The sequence below is a fragment of the Prionailurus bengalensis genome, chromosome D3, assembly GCF_016509475.1.
Source record: "Prionailurus bengalensis isolate Pbe53 chromosome D3, Fcat_Pben_1.1_paternal_pri, whole genome shotgun sequence".
Lineage (NCBI taxonomy): Eukaryota > Metazoa > Chordata > Mammalia > Carnivora > Felidae > Prionailurus > Prionailurus bengalensis.
In genome coordinates, this window is record NC_057356.1 from 36,034,853 (window position 1) to 36,057,833 (window position 22,981).

A 22,981-nucleotide genomic window follows, 5' to 3' on the forward strand; every position below is an offset into this window, starting at 1 on the left:
ATAGCTCAGTTGATTAGGCCTCCGATTTCGTCTCAGGTCATGATCTTGGTTCAGGTCATGATCTCGGGGTTCGTGGGTTCGAGCCCCACGTTGGGGTCTGTGCTGACAGCTCAGAGCCCGGAGCCTGCTTTGGATTCTGTATCTCCCTCCCTCTCTGCCCTTCCCCTGCTCGTGCTCTGTCTCTCAAAAATAAATAAACATTTAAAAAAATGAAAAAAATAAAAATAAAAAGAGGCCTCCCTCTCAGTCCACTAAAGTCGCTGAGGACCCTGTCTGGCATTGACTGATACTGTCAAGACGGCAGATGAAATGAGGCAATCTTGTTGAAGGGACTGTGCTTTTTCTCTTTTCCCTTGCCCATCCTGACTGTCCCCTGACTCATTTACAAGGTCAGTAAAGCAAGTGAAATAAGAATTCTTTCTCTAAAAGGGGAAATTTGTTTATTCTAGATCTATCCTTGAAATTTTCTTGGTCTGTTGATTCTTCTACATCCTGCTGGGTCACAGTCATGAAGGAATTTCTGACTCCTTCCCATCCCGATTACGTATATGGGATCATACCCATAAATACTTAAAAAAAAAAAAAAAGAAAAGAAAGTCTCTCACAAATACTAAGTATTTCACAGGATTCTAAAAATACTCATTTATGAAGGAGACTAGTCTAAAGCCAACCAAAACAGCAGAGCATGGCCCTTTGCCTACAAATTTTTGAATGAAATTGAAGGATTTCTTAGACATAAAACTGTCACAATTAATCTTGATGCCTTATATTCTAAATTGTAGTGACTTTTTTTCTTTTTTTTTTAATTTTTAAAAATGTTTTTCATTTATTTTGGGGGGGGGAGGGGCAGAGAGAGAGGACGACACAAAATCTGAAACAGGCTCCAGGCTCTGAGCTGTCAGCAGAGCCTGACGTGGGTCTCGAACTCATGAACCATGAGATTATGACCGGAGCTGAAGCTGGTGCTTAACCGATTGAGTCACCCAGGTGCCCCTGTAGTGACATTTTTTTTTTTAAAGCAAGGGATGAAAGGAAGGATGCCATGAAGGAAGGTATCTACCAACAAGTAGCTACCTCTGAATAGCTACTATGTATCCAGTTCCATGCTGGGCACTAGGGTGAAGAGAATGACCTAGAGAAACAGATAAGTGCCATTCAATTTTGATAAATATTTTAAAAATATCCAGGTCCTTTCCACATTTACTACTATCAAGGATGAGCTAACTTAATTTTACTATAAAATTTAAATAACATCTTCCCATACTTAAAAAGGTAAGAATAATTTAACGGATAAACATAATATCTTTCACGCAAAAATCTTATTTTTCTCCCACTATGCTGAGTCTTTTCCCAAAAACTTGGTTTCTTTTGAGCTTGAAACTTTACTTGTAGCATCCATATTGGCCATGTACAATGAACCAGATTAGTAGTGAAATTAAAAGGTAGATTTCCTAAAATATAACATTTTTCAATTTGTGCTTTTCAGGCCAGAAAGCTCTATGCCTTAAGCAAATAAAAGTTAAATACATTGTTTTATTTTCCTTTATCATCCTGCTGATAGAAGGGAAAATGCAAAAGGATATTTAAAACTGAAGTTCTTTTATATTGAAAACCGTTACACAGAAATTCTTAAGTTTATGTAGCAAAAATGGAAAACAATACTGTTTTGGTGCAATATACATCTTTTAAAATGTATTATTTCTGAAATTAAATGCTTGACATTTGACTCAGTATTTCCTTCCCCAAATGACAAGGAAAAAGGAACAGACTGTCCCATGGCAGTCCTGTATCCCCTCACCATTTTCTTGTAACTATACTGTTTTATAGATGAAACTGCCATAGCAAAATGACAAATATAACACATAAAAGAACAAAAAGGGGTAATAAATCACCAGTGACACTACAGCCCATTAAAATGCATTCAGCTGGTGTTGCAGAGAGAATAAAAATTTCCCCTCACTTTACATCCTTTGTAGCTGAAAGGGAAATTTTTAGAATCCTCAAGCAACCCTTTTAAGAGATGCCGAAATTCCAACCAAATTCTCCTCTCGCTAACTTTCTCTGTTGGCCTCCATGGCCAAAACATATAGCGCTGATGTGTTCTTCATTGTTTAAGAAAAATTGCCTAACATGAGGCAGCCTGTGAATTACTAATCACCCATATTGATATGATAATGCGCCTGAAAAATCAGGATATGTAATTAATTGGAAAATGTTTGTTCTAATTCAGCCACTGTTTCCTATAAATAGATTATCAGCTTAAATGAGGAGGTTGGCTATTTTTATTTACGAGGAAGCCTAATGGAGGCATTATCTTCCCTTTATTTTTACCCCAAATTCTCTCAAGATATTTATTCAAAGCTCCTGACACTGAGAAGGACTCTGGTATCATATAGATAGTATGTTTTAGAGCACAACTGAATATATGCTAACTTACTTCATTACGCATTTATCATCGTTACAAATGGTTCAAGAAATTGATGGATTTTGTTGACGCAGAATATTTAGTCAACTGTTGATGTTGGTTTTAACAAAGATCCTTTCTTGAGAGCAAAGAGTACACATAACACTTCTCTGAATTCTCTGCATCTCTTAACACAGAGGTAATTACACAGCAAGCTTCCCGAGGGGCAAAGGAGATCTTCATGTAAGGGATGAATGGGTGACACTTCTCTCCTAAAGTATGGACAGTGAACATGTTTGGAGCAGTGCAGAGCCTATGTCCCTAAAGCTGAATATTTCAGTGATGGCAAAGCTGTAACAGTTCCATTGGGATGGACCTGCATGTCTGAACACAGAATGTCTATGTGACCCTGGTCTATGACCATGAATGTCTATGTGACCCTGGTCTATGACCACGAACGTCTATGTGACCATGGGACGTCCATGCGACCGGTCTAGCCCACACCTCCCTGAGTCACAGGTGGGAGCTCCTCTGTGATGCAGATACTATTTTTCTTAAAAAAAGGGATGTGGAAATCAGTTCACGCCTTTAAGGGAATTTTATCTTCTACAAATGAATTCATTCCATCTGGCATTTATAGCTGGTCTCTGAGGGTCTTTCAGGTGCCCAGCACTGAGTGGCAGGTTGTGGAAGATATCAAGATAAATGAAATACAGCCCCTGTAGTAGTAGATAAAAACATTTCTGCACATATTTCCTAGTAGACAAAATGAACTCTCTCCAAGACAACACTTTATGAATCTAATGACTGAACTCTTAAAAGGGCAAAATATAACTGTCTGCAGCTAACAGTGGTGAGATTTTATCCGAGTGACCATATATTCAAACAGCATTGCTGAGTTTTATTACCCTTTATGTTCTTTGTCAGTTTTAATTCATACGAATACCCTGGTAAATAGCTCTCAAAATGAATAAAGTGGATCACTCAGGCAAGAGGCTGAATGAAAGCATTCTATCTCTAAGGTACTTAAAGTGTTCCTCTGATATGTTTGAACCTGTCCCTTAAATTCCCTATCGTGCACTCTTCGATGCTGATCGAGGATCATCAGGACCCCAGAGCTGGCACTTAGGCTGCACCAATTTTCTGGCATTTAGCTCTTCTATGCATGCTCAATCCATTTCTACTCACTATCCTTTTTTCTCTAGGTTGGCAGACGTTCCTCCATTTCTTAGAGTTTTACTCCAGTCTTTTGGCCTAATTTCATCTGCCCTCCAACGTTTCTAGTGTGCCTAGCCAGAGGAGCGTGGCCTCTGAATGTCTGTACGACCTGACCGCTCACCACACATTCGTCTCACTCTCTGCTCTCCCGCCATGATGGCCTTTTTGGCAATGTTTCAATTTTGGTCATGCTACCTCTCACCACAGGACCTTTGCACTCGCTGTTTCTGCCCCAGATTAAGCTCAAGTTCAGTAAACAAACACACCATCTTCAAGCTGCATCTGGTCCTCTGTGCTACTCATTGCGGCTGAAATGTGATTTTAGTTATGTCTTCATTTTATAAATAGAGAACCTGGGTCCACAGAAGGGCAGATGATGTCTACTTGCACTGAGGCCTGTCCCAGCTTATTGCTCCTAAAGATTACCCAAGACCTACTGGCTGGGTCTGACAGGCGGAGGTAGAAAAGTGGTCAGATGAGGTCTGGGGAGCTGGAAGAAACAGATGATGCTGGTGCGAGTGAGTAGGCCACTCTCGAAAACAATAAAATGAACATTAAAACTTTCTTATGGTTCTTGCTAAAATAAATGGTTGGTTAAAATTGTGCTTTTTCAAAATGGGTTGAGGGGCACCTGCGTGGCTCAGTAAGTTAAGCATCTCTGGACTTCAGCTCAAGTCATGATTTGATGTTTGTGGGTTCAAGCTCTGTGGTGTTAGCGGAGAGCCTGCTTGGGATTCTCTCTCTCTCTCTCTCTCTCTCTCTCTCTCCCTCCCTCTCTCTCTGCTCCTTCCCCATACACACACATGGCCTTGCTCTCTCTCTCTCTCTCTCAAAATAAATAAACACGAAAAAAAAATGGGTTGAAAAACCATGGGTTTGTTTTATTTGCAGTATAATGGTCTACTGACTCAAATATATACACATATATATGTATATATTCTAAAGAAGACATGAATTTTGCAACTAACATAAAATCAGTCAAGAGTAGGCAAAATAAAAAGATTCTAAAAATTCGTATCCTCATCAAAATTTTTCAAAATTTACTGATGATATAATGAAAGCTACAGAACGCCTGGGAATAAGTTTAACAAGAAAGGTCACCAACTGTTCAGTCATCTGGTAAATACAGTGGACCACCCGCTAGGTGCCCGTGCGGCTACATCGGGAACAAGACAGAGAGACGAAGCCGTGCCTGCCTGGGCTCCAGGAGGAGACACACAGTCATCAGGGCACTTCAAAAAGAAGCAGAGGGGCGCCTGAGTGGCTCAGTCGATTGGGCCTCCGACTTCGGCTCAGGTCATGATCTTGCCGTCTGCGGGTTCGAGCCCCACATCAGGCTCTGTGCTGACAGCTCAGAACCTGGAGCCTGCTTCGGATTCTGTGTCTCCCTCTCTCTCTGCCCGTCCCCTGCTCACACTCTGTCTGCCTCTCTCTCAAAAATAAACATTAAAAAATTAAAAATAAAGCAGAGTGATGAGTGGGACAGTGGTCTGGGGGCCAACAAGGCACTGACTTCAAGATGCTGGTCTAGGGAGACTTTTGGGGGGAAAATATGTCTACACTGAATCCTGAATGTTGCGAAGAAGCTGAAAATACTAAGACTAGGGGAAGAGTTTCAGCAGAGGGTGAAGGGAATGCAAACTACCAGAGCAGGATCTGGCATGCTGCTTTGAAGAGAAAGGAGACCAGCACTGAGCGTGGGAAGCGACAGAAGATGAGGGCCAGGTTTGAGAGGGGCCAGACCGTGCGGGACCCTTTGCTGGGCGACAACTTCTGAAGTTGATGCTAGTGCAGTAGGAAGCTATCCAAGGGCATTAAGAAGAGAAGTGATGGAAAGGGACTTCAATTTCCAAAAGTCAGTCCGGCTGCCATGTGGCAAATGAGTCAACAGGGAGCCATGAGAGTAGTTAAGACACGTTTGCACTGGCCCCGGCTGGTGCGGTGGCCATGAGAAGGTGAGACATCATCGAACCTAGAATACATTTTAGAGGGAGACCTGACAAGGCTGGCCCTTACAGAAAACTCCAAATTTGTATTACCAGTCTTATAACAAGATTTGAAATTGATGAAGAAATCGATCATATTCCTAAAGTTGTGGTAACACATAGATTTGATAAGATTCCAATGAGAAGTTCAGTGGCATTTTTGGAACCCAACTGCCTGGGGTGCACTGGAATATAAATCAGAACACGGCAGATGAAGATGTCTGCCCTTAGGGGGCTTATATTGTAGGAGGGGGAGGAAGACAGAGCATGTAAAGTGAGAAGTGCTGGAAAAAGGAAGAAAGCAGCAGCCTAAGGGGGGAAAGATTGCATGGAAAGGATGGGGTAAGGTCTCATGGAAGGCTGCAGCATGAAGACGGGTTAAGTATTCATGGCAGACCTCGTGGAGAAGGTAGATTTGAGCCAGGACTACAGGAGGTAGAGTCAAGTGGATATGTGGGGAAGAATATTCCCAAGCAAGGGGAAACTGGGAGCAAAAGGTCAAGGAGAGGAGCATGGCTGATGTGGCCAAAGAACCACAGGGAGGTCAGGGTAGCTGGTGTGGAATAAGGCAGAGGAAAGAAGGTAGAGAGTGAATCAGAGGAGTGGGGCCATCATTTAAGGCTGTAAGGACTCCAGGCCATTGGAAGGACTGATAAGCAGACAAGGAGGGATGTGAGGGATTCTTGACAAAGAAGATGGAGAGAATTCCAGTTTTATCACATAAGAAAATATCCTAAAAAACCAGTATAATAAAAAAAAGTTATGCTAATAATGTAGGAAGACCCAAAGAGGACCATAACATAGTGCATATACACGTATCGTAATATATGACAATACGGCATTTCACTGCTGTGAGAAAATAATTGTTTATTTAATAATAAGAGACGGTCTAGCTGTTGTCTATCTGGAAAAGCTAGCCCTCTCCATTGGCAATACACCACACCATATCGGTGGTAGTTTCTAGACGGATTCAAGAGCTAAAATTCAGGTGAATGGCTGAATAATCAGAGATGTGAATACCCTCTCCAGCAAAACAAAAACCTTGGAGAAATAGAGGAAAATGGGAACATATTCATTATCTGAAAATGAGAATTTCTTTATGCCAAAAGACACAGTAAAGTCAAAAGAACAGTGATTGCAGGGCGCCTGGGTGGCTCTGCCCAGGCGAAGCGTCGGTTAAGCGTCTGACTTCAGCTCAGGCCATAACCTCACGATTTGTGAGTTCGAGCCCCGCGTCAGGCTCTGTGCGGACAGCTCAGAGCCTGGAGCCTGCTTCAGAGTCTGTGTCTCCCTTTCTCTCCACCCAACTCCCCTGCTTGCACTCTGTCTCTCTCCCTCTCAAAAATAAATAAACATTAAAAATATTAAAAAAAAAAGAACGGTGATTGACAGGAATAAGTATGAACAGATGCAGAAGAAGAAGTGCACGTGGCCAGTAAACATAGGCGAAGATAACCAGCTTCAGGAAATGTCAGGAGACGTTAGCGCACCATACAGGAAACATGGCGTGGTAGACATCCAGTGCAGGGGGAGCACTTAGCAGGCACTTAGCGGGAGAATGGGGGAATGAATTGCTACAATTGGCAAGGAAAGGAATATGGCCCTACATATAAAACAAACTTGCCCTTTGACCCGTATTTGAGAGTCATTATGAAATAAAGTTACAGGGGCCCCCCGGGTGGCTCAGCCAGTTAAGTGTCTGATTTCGGCTCAGGTGGCGATCTCACGGTTTGTGAGTGTGAGCCCCGCGTCGGGCTCCGCGCTGACAGCGTGGAGCTTGCTTGGGATTCTCTCTCCCTCTCTCTGTCTCTGCCCCTCCTCAGCTCTCTCTCTCTCTCAAAATAAATAAATACACATTAAAAAAAGCAATAAAGTGACAATGGAAAGAACATGTACAGAAGGTTATGTATTCCAGTTTCTGGTGGTTGTTGCTGTGAGTAGGAAAAAATCTAAAAGTGGTGAAAATCTGAATGCCCATTAACAAGGGACTGGGTGAACAGATCTTCACCTATCCCTACAGAGGAACAACTAGGTAACAGAATGTCCTAGATTGATATATATTGGCCTGAAGGAGAAGCCTAATAAGTGTACTTTACTTAGTAAGTGCAAAATGCAAGTGACAGAGTTAAGTAAATACACGGTAGTGGGAAAAAAAATCTGTATATATTTGTATATATTTACATAGAGAGAAAGACGGCTATCATAGAAGCTGGGGATGAGGTCAGTCTAGACTTAGAGTAAACGTTTTCAGTACATCTGAGTTTTTATATGCTTTGTTCACTGACATATCTCAAGAGCCTCACTCAGTGCCTGACATATAGCAGTTACCCAGGAAACACATGCTCAGTGCATCAGTGAAGGAATAAAAGGGTGTACATCATTCCCATACTTTAAAACAACGTGTTAAGGTAGAGAAACGATAATAGCTAACATTTACGGACTGTGTACTAAGTACTTGTGGACGTAATTCTGACAACTTTACTGTGGGTAAAGCTGTGGCTCCCACTTTACAGATGAGCAAACTGAGGTACAGAGATTCAAAGTAACTTGCCTAAGGTCAATCTGCTGGTAGGCAACACAGCTGAGATGTGAACCCGAGCAGTTTAATTCTTCACCTGCCCAACAGTTATGCTACCCATAATGGTTTAAGAAAAAAAATTTTTTTTTTACATTTTTATTTATTTTTGAGAGACAGAGCACACGTTGGGGAGGGGCAGAGAGAGAATGAGACGCAGAATCCAAAGGAGGCTCCAGGCTCTGAGCTGTCAGCACAGAGCCCGATGCAGGGCTCGAACTCACAAACTGTGAGATCATGACCCGAGCCGAAGTCGGACGCTTAACTGACTGAGCCACCCAGGCGCCCCTATGCATAACGGTTTTTAAATAAGTTGCTGCCCAGCCCAGAGGCCTGCATGTGAAGTAGCTCCCTGAGGCTTTCCCGTGGAACCCCACAGAGCACTGTGTGAGAACCACTTGACCAGATAATTTATAAGGTTTCCACCCCTGATGGTCTCTGGCAACCAATTAATGAGCATTTGTGGAACAGGGGATTTGAGATCGTCACCTTTTTTTTCCATTGTACCTCCCCCCACAGAGCCACCACCAAACTTAGGTCCTCACTTAGGCTTCCATCTGAGTCAGCCCTTGACTCGAGCTCAAAACCCATAGGCTGAGACATACAGAATTTAGCACCCTCCTTCATTCTTTGTAAAGATGGAGGGACACACTTGTGTTCTGCAAAGATGGTATTTGCCATAGGCCCGCTCCTCAGCGAGAGTCTGAGAAATTTCCTTGGGCTGTTGCTGGTGAACCTCACTTTTGGTTTCTGTTCCTAAGGAAAAGGTGTCCTTCTCTGTGACCCAATGGCTAGGACCCCCAGGGGTAAAGGGCAGGCCTAAAGTGCCATGGTTGGCAAAGAGCTGCCCGCCCAGGAGAGTGGGCACAGCGATGGGAGGGGAGGCCTGACCAAGCCAGCTTAGGGCTCAGGCTGAGGGAACCGCTGGGTGGGAGCGCTACCATTGAATGTGCAGGGGACATTCACTGATCAGCAGAACATATCAAGGCGGGATTCAACATACCTCTAGTTGAATTAACCTCTGCTGGTTGTCAAATAACACCCGGAAGTATGAAACCAGGAGCCAAGAAAGCAGGCAATGAGATTTTCTCAGGCTGGGGTTAGTGTGATGTGTGGTGGGGACAAGGGAGCAAGGGGCCAGGAGGGCCCAGGTGTCAGTGAGAACCCAACTTAAAGGGCTGCATGGGGTGTCAGGGCTGGGGGTGGGGGAGCAGGTGAGGCCTGAAGGGCTCAGGAGGGGAGAGACGAGAACAAGGGGCAAAAAGGGAGAAGTTCAAACAGATACTGAGGTCAAAGGAGCCCAGGGCTCAAGTCACAAAGGCTGGGATCAGAGTTCTGTCCCTGACTTCCCTGCATATCAGTGCTCTGAGGCCTGTGTACTTGAATCTAATGCCTTTGAGCTTCCTTTTCTCAACTGAAAAGTGTGATGATGTTCTCTCAGGTGGCCATTGTGAGGACTTAGTGAAATAATGCCTGTGGAGGTTTCTAGCACAGGGTCCAAACCACAGGAGCTTCTCTGAATATGCTCAGTTGCTTGACTTCCTCAGCGGGGATCTAGTTCAGTGACTTCCATGTTTTATATTTTACATTAAAAAAAAACCTCTATTTGCTTTAATTTTTTTTATGTTGTATATATTTTTGAGACAGAAAGAGACAAAGCATGAGCAGGGAAAGGTCCAAGAGAAAGGGAGACACAGAATCCAAAGCAGGCTCCAGGCTCTGAGCAAGCTGTCAGCACAGAGCCCAACGCAGGGTTCGAACCCACAAACTGTGAGATCATGAGCTGAGCCGAAGTTGGCCGCTTAACTGACTGAGCCACCCAGGCACCCCTAAAACTCTTGCTTTAAGAGCCACATTAGGGAGAAAAAGAAATTCCTTGGGATTTATTTCATGATCGCTTTGCAAAGATTCTCTCTGTGACCAAATTGGCAAAGATGACATTGGCAAAGATTCTCTCTCTGACCAAATGCCAGCCAGGCTCCTCTGAGCCCTTCCTCCCCTAGGCCTCGCCTTGGCCTGTAAGACTTGAGCAAACACTGATGGTTTTCTAACTGCTCAAGGCTGCATACCTAGGTGACCCATGTCCCTTAAAGTGCCTGCCTGAGAAAACTGAAGGCTGCCCGAAGAAATGATGGTTTGTTCCAGTGACACCTGAACACAGGGCTCCTGTGTCCCAGCTGCGGGGGTGGAGGAGAGGGAAGCAGCTTGACATTGATAAGTGCCAGTTGGCCAACCAGATGGGTGCCTCCTGGACCAATACACCCTTCCTGCTTTTTATAATTTTTCACTACACTGACTCTACTGAGCCCCTGCTCACATCCCCCCTTCATTCTCCCTTTAAAATGCCAGCCCCTCAGGGAGCCTGGGTGGCTCAGTTGGTTAAGCGTCCGACTCTTGATTTCCACTCAGGTCATGATCTCATGGTTCATAAGTTTGAGCCCCACTTCAGCTCTGCACTGACAGAACGGAGCCTGTTTGGCATTCTCTCTCCCTCTCTCTCTCTCTCTGCCTCTCTTCTGCTTGCTCCCCCCTCGACTCTCTCTCTCTCTCTCTCTCTCAAAATAAATAAACTTAAAAAAAAAAAGTCAGTCCACTCTGCACAAATCAAAATGGAGCCCACCTCTATCCCCTATAGTCAGGAGTTACTGAATAAAATTTGTTTTTATAGCTTTAATGTCCAGCTGTATTTATCTTTGACAATACAGATATGCTACATATATCTTTTTTAAAACTTGGAACTTTGTGGGAATAGTCTTTGGCTAGTTCTCTATTTTTTTTTAGTACTAATTATATCTAGCAAGTAATTCTACATGCTCTGATATATCTGATTTGTACTTGAATCCCAGAAGCCACTTTGTTTATAAATATTCTAGGATACAGATCTTATCATATTAGATGTATGGGTTAACCAAATGGGATGATAAAAAATTTGTTTAAGGAAAACATTCTCCACAGCATTTCAGAGCTAGCTGGGTTATTAAATCATAAACAGAAATATCTTAATATAAAATAAACAGCCTAGAGATATTTATAAAATTAACTAAAAAATCTTAAAGAGAAATTTCTAGCATGTACAGCTTTTAATTTTCTTCCTAAAGCACTTCTATTATTACAGACAATTAATCACATAGTAAAGGGAACAAAGTAGAAACCAGAACCATTTCCAATTTCTAGAACTTTTTCTATGTGCACTCTTTAGAGTGCTTTTGAGGTAGATGGGACCTTTATTCCAGTTATATATCGTTTCCTTTCATAATCTCTAATATCCAGTGGTTTAATAAAGCATTTTTTAAAATCTGTGGGTTGCAACCCAATAGTGGGACATGAAATCAGTTTAGTAGGTAGTGACTGGAATTTTTTAAAGAATGAAATGGAACAGAATGGAACGAATCAGAGAGCGTCTTATTCAGCATGTAGTCTTGGCAGTGAGGTTTCCAATGCTTTCTCTTCAGTTAAACTTCTGTGTATGTGTATGTGTGTATATTGGATAATGATGTAGTTCACTGTTGATTGAAGACAAAAAATTTCAGAAACACTCCCCAGTGCAATGACAGGCCTGCTCATCAGACACCCCAGCATTCTGCAGCCTGATCTGCCTTCGTTCAGTGAATCAGATCAGCTAGTATTCACGAGCATTTTGCTGTGTCCGGAAGTCCTGGCATGGACACCAGGTCACCAGGATGCTTGTTTACTTTGGTGTTAGACGAGCGAGTGAGGTCCCATCTGGGCCAAGGAAAGCCCAAGCGGCATGTGCCACCTTCTGGGACAAAGGAACTATGCTGTGGAGGACAATCTCATCAGAGCTTCCTAGTGTAAGTACAGCCTTGAACAGCCCTTGTAGGAGTAGGAGGTCAGCACAATTAAAACAAAATGAACAAAAACACTGCTGAGGGCACTTCACAATGTATCCCTCATGCATCTCCTGTTGGCTTCTGGAAGGCACCATATTGATCTAATAAACAAAACCACAACTGGCCAATCGGTCACAGATGTGCAATGTTCAGAATCGTCCCACTGACCATTTCCTAAGCTGCTGCACACGATGAGAAAGGTTTTGAAATACGTGTCCTGTCTGCCCATTAGTTACCAAACTATTGTCCTTTCCTAACTGCTAAATGACCAGCATGATAGTGATTTTCCATTCCTAAGAACATGTGGGTACGTAGGTTTTGATGTGACTGATGCAAAATGCCTGATGCCAAGAGCCTGGGCAACCACACAAAGTAAAACTCTTTATAAGACTTAGTAGATCTATATCTTGGCACACAGAGGGTGCTCAATAAATGTCAGCTAAGTGATTGAATGCATTAAGTCTCAAGCTTGCAGTATGACTCATGAATAAATCTATTAAAAAAGACAGTGTTACTGCTATCACAGTTGATGGCTGATGCAAATGGAAAATGCAAAAGAAATATTACTTGATTTTGAATTTATCTGGGTAAGATTACCCATCATTAAAACAAGCAGTAAATACTAAAAAAAGATCAGGAGTAGTTTTTTGGGTTTTTTTTTTTTTTACTTTTTTTTTTTTTTTGAGGCTTATTCTAACACTCCATCATTTTAATCCCTAATAAACCAAAGTAAATGATGGAGATCGCCTGCAGCCCTTAAAAGAATGGCGGCCATACACTCGAGCAATGTATGTGTCCTTCACAGACTAGTTCCCAAATAACAAGATACCCGGGATCTGAAAGCACCGTGAAGGAGGCTGATTTATGAGCTATCTTCTTACTTATGCAAGTTTTGGAGAGAAATCTATGTTCAGAAGTTTCACTTACTTCACTGCCTAGTAAACAGCATGCTTAATATGAAGGTTGTAGATACAGCTAAAGCCTTAGAAGGGGGCTATTGAACTACATTGCCCATAAGCACTTGTTTTCGGATAGTGGGGCCATTTTTATTGGTTTGCTACAACCATAGGGCCAGTTCAGACTCAGCTGGTAGTCAGACTTGAAGGTTACTTTCAAGATGGACACCTAACCCGACCATGGGCCATGGGCCAGTCCTTAAATACGAAGGTTTTAAAACAGAGGACTTAAGAAAGATGCTACACTACTCCGTAAGTACTTCTACTGTTGGGAAGAGAACTTCAGAAGTTCAGGATAAGAAAGGGTCTGTAACAAGCAGAACTTCAACCCGTAAAAGCAATATGCTTACAAGAACCTTGAAAACAAAGAGAAGCAGAACTATCAACAATAACCTTATAGCTTTTAGGCCCCGAAACAGAGGACTGAAAATATGTGTGGAATTCCAGTAGGGAAAGAAGTAGAATTAGCCTCCATTCCGTTACCTTCCAAAAATCAGTCTGTAAATTTGCTGAGTCTCAGTTGCTTTTATTTTTCCAAAATAACAAGCTCACAGGACAACGTAAACATTTGTGAATTCTTACCATGAGTTAAGCTATACTTTTTTATTTTCTTAAATGTTAGAGTATATTCCCTTGTTTCATACACTCAAAACAATTGCTGGAGTGGAAATTCTATGGAAAACAGCTGAGTTTTAACCATGCCTATACTACATGCCATAAACTACAATGTTGATGATGTCTCTGAAACCAGAATTTGAATCCTGCCCACGCAATTATGTTACAAATCTTGACAATGGCTTGCTTTTACTGCAGGACAAAAATTTGTCTCCTGGGGTTCTCTGACCACTCACCTTCCATCTGGAGTCATTTACTGGACTCTTTTCCTATAGGAGTTTATGCTGATGTCCATACACCTTTAGAGAGAGTACGGAACGGACAAGCTAATTTCTCTTGGCTACGTTCTCTTTCTGTGTGCTGCTTCTTCTATATAGAAGCACGCAGTTTAACTCCATGACTCTAAGCCATTCGATTTTCTAAAAACTTCCCTAAATTATTCAATGCATTTGACTGGCAGATGTACCACTGCTCTATATAAACACTTCGAAACAAGGCTCTATAAGGAATGTAGACAGCTCTGCTCCAGTTGTACGTACACGCAAAGCTGTCTGAACAGCGTCACCCCAAACGGCTCTGGGTGGCTGCATCTCAGGACTGTGTATGGCTCCGTGCGTGTGCACACGAGACCCTACGAGGTGGGAAGTAAAGCTCGCTCACCCTGACACCACAGGGCCTTTCTAGGTGAATCTGCATAACTGGGCAGACATCTTTATGTACTCTGATGGAAATCCTGTTTGATGGCATTGCTATCGCAAGTCCAGCAAATTTCATTCTGTACAACATTAGGCTGGAAAGGAACACACCGACAGACAAACACACAATGAGAACATGCAGTGGCGTTGTGCTTAATGCATGGGTATCAATGTGCACACACAGAAGAGGCCAAGCACATCACTTCATTTAATGCGGGCACAGGTCTGTACCAAGAGCCTGACACATTGTAAACAAGCCTTAAGCAGAGGAGGAAATGTAGAGGGGAAACAAAGCTGAGAAAAATGAGCAGGAAATGGGCAAGATGACTCATCTATACTTGAACATCTGACCTGTCAGCTGGTCGTCGCCTGCGGCAGGGGCGATGCGAATGTAAGGTGTTGTAAGCTGAGTCACGATTATCGCAGCTATGGCAAAGGAAGATTCCCAGGTCAGCATGCATGAGGGAAGAAAAAGCCAGACTGAAGCTAGGCTAGCAAGGAGAATCTCGATCAGTATATCACATTGTCTCAACTTTGTTCCAACAACAACAAAAAAAGAAGAAAAGAAAAAAGAAAAAAAAACATAGCAAAGTGTTGAATTTTCTGGATTCTTTTCCCTTAAACAAGTTTTTGTCAGGCAGTTAGATTTCTAACTATGACACAGTTGCAAGCTTTGGCTGATATTTTGGGTAGGTCAACCGAAGATGGGGGGGGGGGGCGGGGGCGGGTAGTAAAAACAAAACATACGCTCTAAATAAGGCTCTAGACTGAACAGTGTTTCCAAGTGCTGTTGAGTGTGGTGTATAAGTGATTCGCTGCTAATTCTGATGATCCAAACTTTAGGCTTTTAAAATTTATTAGGTTACTTGAAATTCTGCTGCTGAAGTCACAATATTTTCTCTTCTTGCTAAAATCACCTTTGTGGAGAACATGATCTTCTTTCATTAAAGACACTTTTCTACAGAGGGATTTCTCTGATAACTAAATTTCACGGAGAATGTTTCCATTTAGCAACCCTATTTTGTCACATTAAGGGACTGGGGAAAAATGCACCTCAAAGCATCGGTCGGTTCAAAAAACAAAAACTAATAACTGCCTTTGCCGTAGTCATCATGGTTAACATGTGACCACAGACACGATTAAGATTCTGGAGGCAGACCAGTCAAGCTTCTTGGTGTGGCTGCACAGCTCAGCAGTTGTGTTTAAATGGTTAACATTCATGACACACAGATATCGGGGAAAAAAATAGAAAATTAAAACGTCAGTTCTAACATGATACAGCTGGAAAATGATGCAAAGAAAAAATATTGGAAAATTAAGGACAGGCTTACATGAAAGATTACTAATTTACATGGAACAGCCTGGGTGCTATTAGAAATGTGGCAGCGAGTAAGGAAAATAGATCATCTACCATCTGCAGACAATTAAACCCAAAACTGCTGCTGCATAATATTTTGAAATATCCCTCTGCACCATTCAAACGGTGCTGCTTCTTGTAACTAGACAATTGTAGCAACTGGGTTCAAGAGTGGGATAATCGTCTTTCACACGTTATTAATGAAAACTTTCTAGTCTTGCTAAGTGAGATGAATAAACTACCAGTTGGGTCAGAAAGTGGAGAAACCCCAGGGTACTACGGAGATAATTTTCTCGATAGGATAGAGTATGCAGTTTTGCATACTGAGATGGCACACTGTAAACAGTAAAATGTTATTTCTAAGCCTTGTTACAGGGTCGGTACCAAGTTTATACATAAAACATTTGCTGGGTCACAGACTGTTGTCCAACCAAAGTTCCTGTGTGGTGTCCTGTTACTCACAGGAGAATGTGACCTACTCTGCTTTTTGAGAAAAAACTATATTGTCTTATCAGAAACAGAGCACCTATCCAATACTGAAAAAGGTAAACAACATGGACGCAAAGTTACTTGAAAATGGCGAGGTTGGGCAGCCATGTCTTCACAACTAAATGAAGGGCAAATTGCGGTCAGAGGCTCAAAGCCCCCATAGAAAAAGTACATGATAGGTATCAGGAGGGATTTTTATATGATCTCTAGGTTCTGCATGGTAAAGTGTCCATTTGTGACTATTATTTTTAGTTACAAGGACAAAACTTGAGTCTGCTACAAATTTCCTTAAAATAGGAGTCAGCCAGGCCATCGCCTACTTTTGCAAATAAAGTTTTATTGGAACACAGTCAGACTTAACTGTGCACACATCACCCACGGCTGCTCTTGCACAGCAATGGTAGAGCTGAGTAGCTGTGGCAGAAATCACATGGCTCACAGAGCCTAACATATTTACCATCTTCCCTTTACATAAAAATTTGCTACCCTCTGTCTTAAAAGGTCAATTACATTGTATTACGAAAGAGAATATTGCGAAATTTGGTAAAATAAAGCCAGATATTCCAATCCTATGCTATGAAGACAGTATCTAATAGTTGATAAATTCAGGGTCTCTTTTGGGTCCAAAAGTATGTATGGAAGAGTAAAAAGTATATCAGACTTACAAAGTACCATTTCAGTTGCATGCAGTGGGGTCTTGTGGAATCTGATGAACCAGTATTTACCAAACTCTCTTGCGTGACTTTCGTGTTCCTTGGAAAATTGAGTTTGGGTCAAATATTTGGGAAACGTAGCGTTGAACAAAGTTAAACAGGTTTCTTTTCCTTGGTAACTTCTCAGGGGCCTGGCTATATTCATGATGTATATTAGGAAGACCATTTCAGATCAAGCAAAGAAAAATACTTTCTCTCTAAAATGTTGAATGACAAATGTAGATCATATCTATATTTCTATTTCTAAATCCATAGCTAAATGGTAGCAGATTTGCATAGATGAGTGGTCTTAACTATATAATTTGTTTTCTCGTGTATTGAATATGAACAATTAAAAGGAATCTTAATTAGCTGTGCATGTCAACATTCTTTTCAGCTCTTTTATCGGTGTGCTTTCGTTCTGTGAGCATTGTGGCCTAGAAACGATGGTATTTCTTTGAACAAAACCGTGAACAGGAAAACAGTGTAGAGAAACTTCTCAAAGAGCCTAGTGATTAAAAAAAGAAACATTCAAATTTCTGAGTCTAGTTAGAAACTGTATTGGGACAATGGAAGTCCTTCAAAGTTTTCTGAAGGTCTTCCAGCAAAGTACATGCGCATTGGAGTACAAATGTAAGTTAAATAAATTACTGAGCTTAAAAACAGTGAAGCGTATTTTGCACAAAAAATTCACCTTAAAATATGACACTAGAATAATAGTTTGTATTCTTTCTGTTTAAGACTTACAGTGTAACTCCTATAATGCTTTTGGAAAGAATCTAGCATGTGTTTTCATGAGGTTTTTGTTTTGATTTCTAGTTACCCTACCGTCAGCCAAATCATAGCAAACAAAGGAATAAGTACACACATCTGACTCCAGCCCCCATGCACTAAAAACAAACAAACAACAACAACAAAAAAAACCCCCAAACGTTTACGAACTCAAAATCCTCAAAAACTTAAAAGTGATATATTTATGTACCTAAGAAGTCTCACAGATTATACTATGCCTAACTTTTAGTAGGCGCTCACAAATGTTTTAAAATGAATGTGTAACAAGGAAGATGCCAAATGACTACACTGTCTAGGAGAAAGATTACTGGCATCGTGTTATGGAAAATATTATTGTATGGAAGATCGATGCAAAATATGCCGTTTAAATTGATTACTGTATCAATTAGAAAGAATGTGCCTCATTTAATATGAGAAATCTAATTTACTAACAAGAAAGGTTTTGATATTTAAGTGTATCCTGTCCATTTAGAATTGATAATCAACAAGGCCTTCCAGAACTAGCATAAAAGGAGTTTTAGCCCTTCTACTGACCGCGAGGCAGCCGTTAGGTATGCAAAAGTCAAAGAAAACCCATATACTAACTGCTAAGACACAGTCGGACCAGGTGGTCTTGAAAAGAATCCAACTATAAAAATGTGAATGTGATTAAAAATCAAAATAAAACTAAGAGGATCTAAAAACAGCTAAAAGCTATTCTGTTAACTCCACCATACAGGTTGAGGGTAACATCCAAACATTATGCATATCCTATAGCTGTATGGTGTCTTTATCTTTTAACTGAAGAGACAGAATATTCTGTGATGAGTTTGCCTATAGCCAACAATCAAAATACAGTCACATATACCTATGAGGAATCTAGATATATAAATGAAAGGATACAGGAAAATACAGGCAATCCCCCACACATTGGGAGATAGGTAAGAACATACCTTAGGTTTTTCCCCCATGTCTAATTTTTATAAGGCTTTATATTAGTGTCAAAATATACCCTTGGAATAGGATTAAAATAATCACAACATTAAATTTATAAAGAGTATGAAATATATCTTTAAGAGACATACCCATACTTGAAATTACAAACTAGCTTCCTGTGAAAACAAATCCACCTCCATACTTTCTCTATAAAGATACTTGTCAACAGTTGTTTCATTAGAACATCAACATCTCTGTAAATTCAAAACGCTGCTTAGGAGTGTGGCTTCATGCCTGCAAATGCAATTAAGCCACCACACTGTCAGCAATATGTGGCCAAAACACAGAAAGTTTGAACTTTTTTCAATTGCAAGCATCCTTCCTGCAGGGAACCAATAAAGTTATTAGAACTGCCTATTTCTCTGTTTTGACTACGTAGTCAAGATGGAATGGCTTCCTGCACCACTGAAAGAGCTTTTAGCATGAATAAAGAAAAATTATCTGACTGTAGCAGTGGTGAAACATTAGACTGCGCTATAAAGGAAGTTCACTGAATCTGTACACGTAGGACATAATAGAATAAAATAAGACCAGAGAGTGCAGATTTAACCTGCAAGGAGAATATCTCCCAAGGTTACCTCCTATACTAAGCTTTTACGAATGGAAGGACAATGTTACATAGTGACTATTAACACTGGTTTCCCTCTTTCCCCAATAGAGTTTATTTGGATAGAGTTTGTGGCTAAATAAACGTTTGCAAATGACTTAGAAAATATGAGTGGGGAATATTCAGTCAATCAGGTCATCCGATTGCCTAATCATCCTTTGGTGAATTGAAAAACAAATTACAATATTGATTAAATCTAGCTGATGGAAGAAAATGATCCAAATCACCATCTAATTCAATCTATTGTGAAAACAGCCAACGTCAGATTTCCATATCTACGAGGGTGTTATTTATATAATTATTTAGCTATGTAAATGAACGTGATGACAAATTTCATTGCTTTCAGAGTGAATTAGGCAGGGACTCAATTTTAATAAAGGCGAGAGCAGATACTTATACAATGCAATACTATAGTTGGTCTGAGGATCTGCTGGGTGAAAAGCCGTGAAATACAGAGGAAACACTGTGGGTAGGAGTTCAAAGGTTCAGGATTAAGCCTTGACCCACAGATTATCAGCTGAGTGACCCTGGTAAGTCAATTCACCTCTAAAAATATGCATTTTCTTCATTTAGAAAATAAAAACAGAAATACCTGCCTCCTTTCTCACAGTAATGTTGAAGAACTAGGTGAGACAGGTATGAAAGTGCTTTCAAACATTTTAGCTGCGATTTCAGTGGAAGGCATTATAAATTAGGCACTGCGGAAGCGGATTTACTCTTTCAGACCTTGAGGGTAAGGCGAATTCAGTACAACAACTGGAGCACGGGTGGTGGTCTGGATGGAGGCCTAAGAGCATTGATACCTCATTCAAGGGCTTCATAATCCTGAGTAATTAATAGCTAAGATCGTATTACAGTTTATGAAATACACCAATCTCTGTAATTTCATTTATTGTTAATTTATCCCTAGAAATAAAGGCACTTAATCAAGAAAAATATGATACTACAAAACCAAATGTTTCAAAATCAATACAAACAGATTCTTAGAACTAGAACATGAGCCCATGAGCACCTGGCAGTGTTTGGCACAGACCATGAAACCAAGAAATATTTGTGGAGCTAACGGAATAAAAAGGTCCTGGATCTTCATGAAATTAGAATTCAATGTGAATTTTGAACATGCAGATGGACGTCCATGATATATCAAACTATACTCCCTGCAAGGGAAACAATGAAATAACAAGGTATTTCTACCCAACAGAACTCAGGTGACTGTCTCTGGCCTGACTACATCTAGTGTGACAGACCCAAGGATGCCTTCGTGCCATCATTTCTAAATTGAGTCATACATGATAAGTTCATGGTCATGGGTCACTTGTGATGGTCTGAGAGGGTATACTTAACTACAGGTGTTAATTTATAATGCCTCATTTTAATGTGGGATTTTATATGTCTCAAAGCATTGTCTCATACATTTCCCATGCCCTGGTTAAGATCACACTCCAAGGTGAACAAGATGACATCACAGCTCGTGTGTGCACATACAACCGTACTTGGTTCTTTAGGAGGCTGTGTGTGGTGAGCTTATGACGGTTCAACCCCAGCCACTTCTACATCTTGTCCTTGATCACATTTTCCCAGGATTTTAACCAGGTCTGGGAAACAGAAATTCCACTAAAATCACCCAGTTACTGGGTTTAATTGCCCCGTGTTCCGTGAAAAAAGCCCATGCAGACTCCATTTGGGAGAGCTCTTATCACTAGGTGCTTGCTTAAAAACAGCAGGCAGTATTTTCCTACTTTGCATATGAAGATTCATTAGTCACAGGACTACTGCATATGCTACTATGGTTTAAAAAACATGTACCGAAAGCACATAAACATTAATTTTATTTTAAAGAATTTCGAAAAGGCTAACCACTGAAAACTCCTTGGAACGCAGTAACACGACTCCTTATTTAAAAAAAGTATTGGCATGAAATAGTATTAACTGCTAAGACTCTAATACATGCACCCACAGATAGACACGCCTATTTCAACGAAGTTAACCTTACAAGAAGTTCCGAAATACCATCTAAAAATTTAAAGGACATAAACTGGGAGAGCATCCCACAATTTCAACCTACCTTTTGTGGCCACTCGGACACAGTCTATTTTGGTTTCCTGTGTCAAATAAAGAGGGGGGAAAAAGTCACTATTCGTGCTTTATTTAAAACAAATAAAAATATCTGTAGTTCTATTTAAATGCTGATAAGAAAAGAGCTCATTGTTCCGAGTGTGGTGTTAATCACACAATGATGAATTGCACTTAGATACATGCTCACACGATGATCACTCCTTGTACCATGCTCAGATACATTTTCTGGCTCTGGAGCTGGTGGCCATGGGCATTTCTGGAGCGGGTGACAAATGAGGAGCTACACACACAATGTCTCTGCCTGGGGGCCCTGTCTTCTCCAGACCCTTGCTCACTCTGTGCAGATACTACTGAAGAAGAACTCTGGTCCTGGATTTCCCCCCTTTTCACTGGCAAAAGTCAAGTCAATGATACTTAGACCCATGCTGTGAAGGAGGGAAACCAGCATGGTGTCCAGAAAACTCCCATTTCTTTCTAAGGAGATTTTAATATCTTACCAGAGTTCTGGGTCGGTCTGAACAGAAAGGGGGAAAGAATTCAGGAACGACTCCATAGTTTTTATTTTGCTTTCATCTAATCTTTCTAAAGCTGCTTTCTCTCTCTCTCTCTCTCTCTCTCTCTCTCTCTCTCTCTCTGTCTCAAAAAAAAAAAAAAGATACCTAATTTAGTTACAGCTATAGGAAGCATAAACTCTTCTGAAACCAAAGAAATGGGACAGAATATGCTAGAAAGACAGATGTTGTATATCTCACAAAATTTTAAATGAGCTGAATGTATGTGTTGTAGCTATACTACTTCTCTGTAAAATAGTAAGCAAAGCAGAATTGCTAGCCAACTTTTGGTACCAAGTAAAAACTGAAAATAAAAACCATCACGCTGACAACATATTCTCCCTACCAAAACGAATACCAATTTATTCATTTCTTTCCATAAATTTCTCTAGGTGGAAATAAGTTTACAAAGAAAAAAAAACACCACGTACATTTGTTCCAAGTAAACACACACGCAAAAGCATGACTTTATTTCTTACCACCATCGTCCTTAATCTATGTTCACATTAAGAACCCTAAATAGCCTAGGTAAACAGCCAGCTATAAAACTTACCCCATTGGCTCTACTAGCAGCTTGGAAATAAATTCTGTAGCTTTTATGGGGGAGAAGGGGAGTGTTCCAGTATCCGTTGTATGTCTTATTATCACCAATAGTAAAAGGCTGAGCAGCTTGGAGACTGTTTGCTGGGAATTCTGCAGCAAAGTAATACTGTGAGTTCAGAATTGATGCATTCTGGAAGTGAATTGGCACGGGGTAACACTTTAAGATTTCGGTTGTCTTTTTAGTTCTTCGAGGTCGTTCTTCCTCAACAACTACTTGATAGACACTAGGGAGGAAAAAAAGTATTGTCAGTGATATTTTATGATGATTGAGCTGATTCCCTTTGATTTCAACTGCATGGACCTGCAGGATATCCAAAATAAAGAATGCACTGGATTTAGTCAGTAAGGAGTACTAAGTACATAACAGATCCTCCCTTAACACTTGCTCAATGAAAGAGAAGGAAGGGGCTTAATATTCTCCCACAGAACTCTCTCACCCCAGGGGCGCCTGGATGGCTCAGTCAGTTGAGCGTCTGACTCTTGATTTCGGCTCAGGTCAAGATCCCAGGGTGGTGGGATTGAGCCCCACATCGGGCTCCG

The 22,981-nt window shown here is 41.0% G+C and overlaps 1 protein-coding gene across 10 annotated transcripts in view; it reads right to left on the reverse strand.

The window, feature by feature from the left end:
* PTPRM (protein tyrosine phosphatase receptor type M) overlaps window positions 1–22,981 on the reverse strand; it is a 798,103-nt gene that overhangs the window by 246,197 nt on the left and 528,925 nt on the right. For 6 of the 10 annotated variants that reach the window (XM_043558319.1, XM_043558316.1, XM_043558315.1 and 3 more), the window contains 3 exons: window positions 22,392–22,665; window positions 21,277–21,313; window positions 14,651–14,725 (listed from right to left, as the gene is read on the reverse strand). In XM_043558319.1, the coding sequence (XP_043414254.1) occupies window positions 14,651–14,725; window positions 21,277–21,313; window positions 22,392–22,665 (386 nt within the window). The remainder of the gene's footprint in view (window positions 1–14,650; window positions 14,726–21,276; window positions 21,314–22,391; window positions 22,666–22,981) is intronic. The other 4 variants (XM_043558322.1, XM_043558320.1, XM_043558321.1 and 1 more) reach the window with 1 other exon arrangement.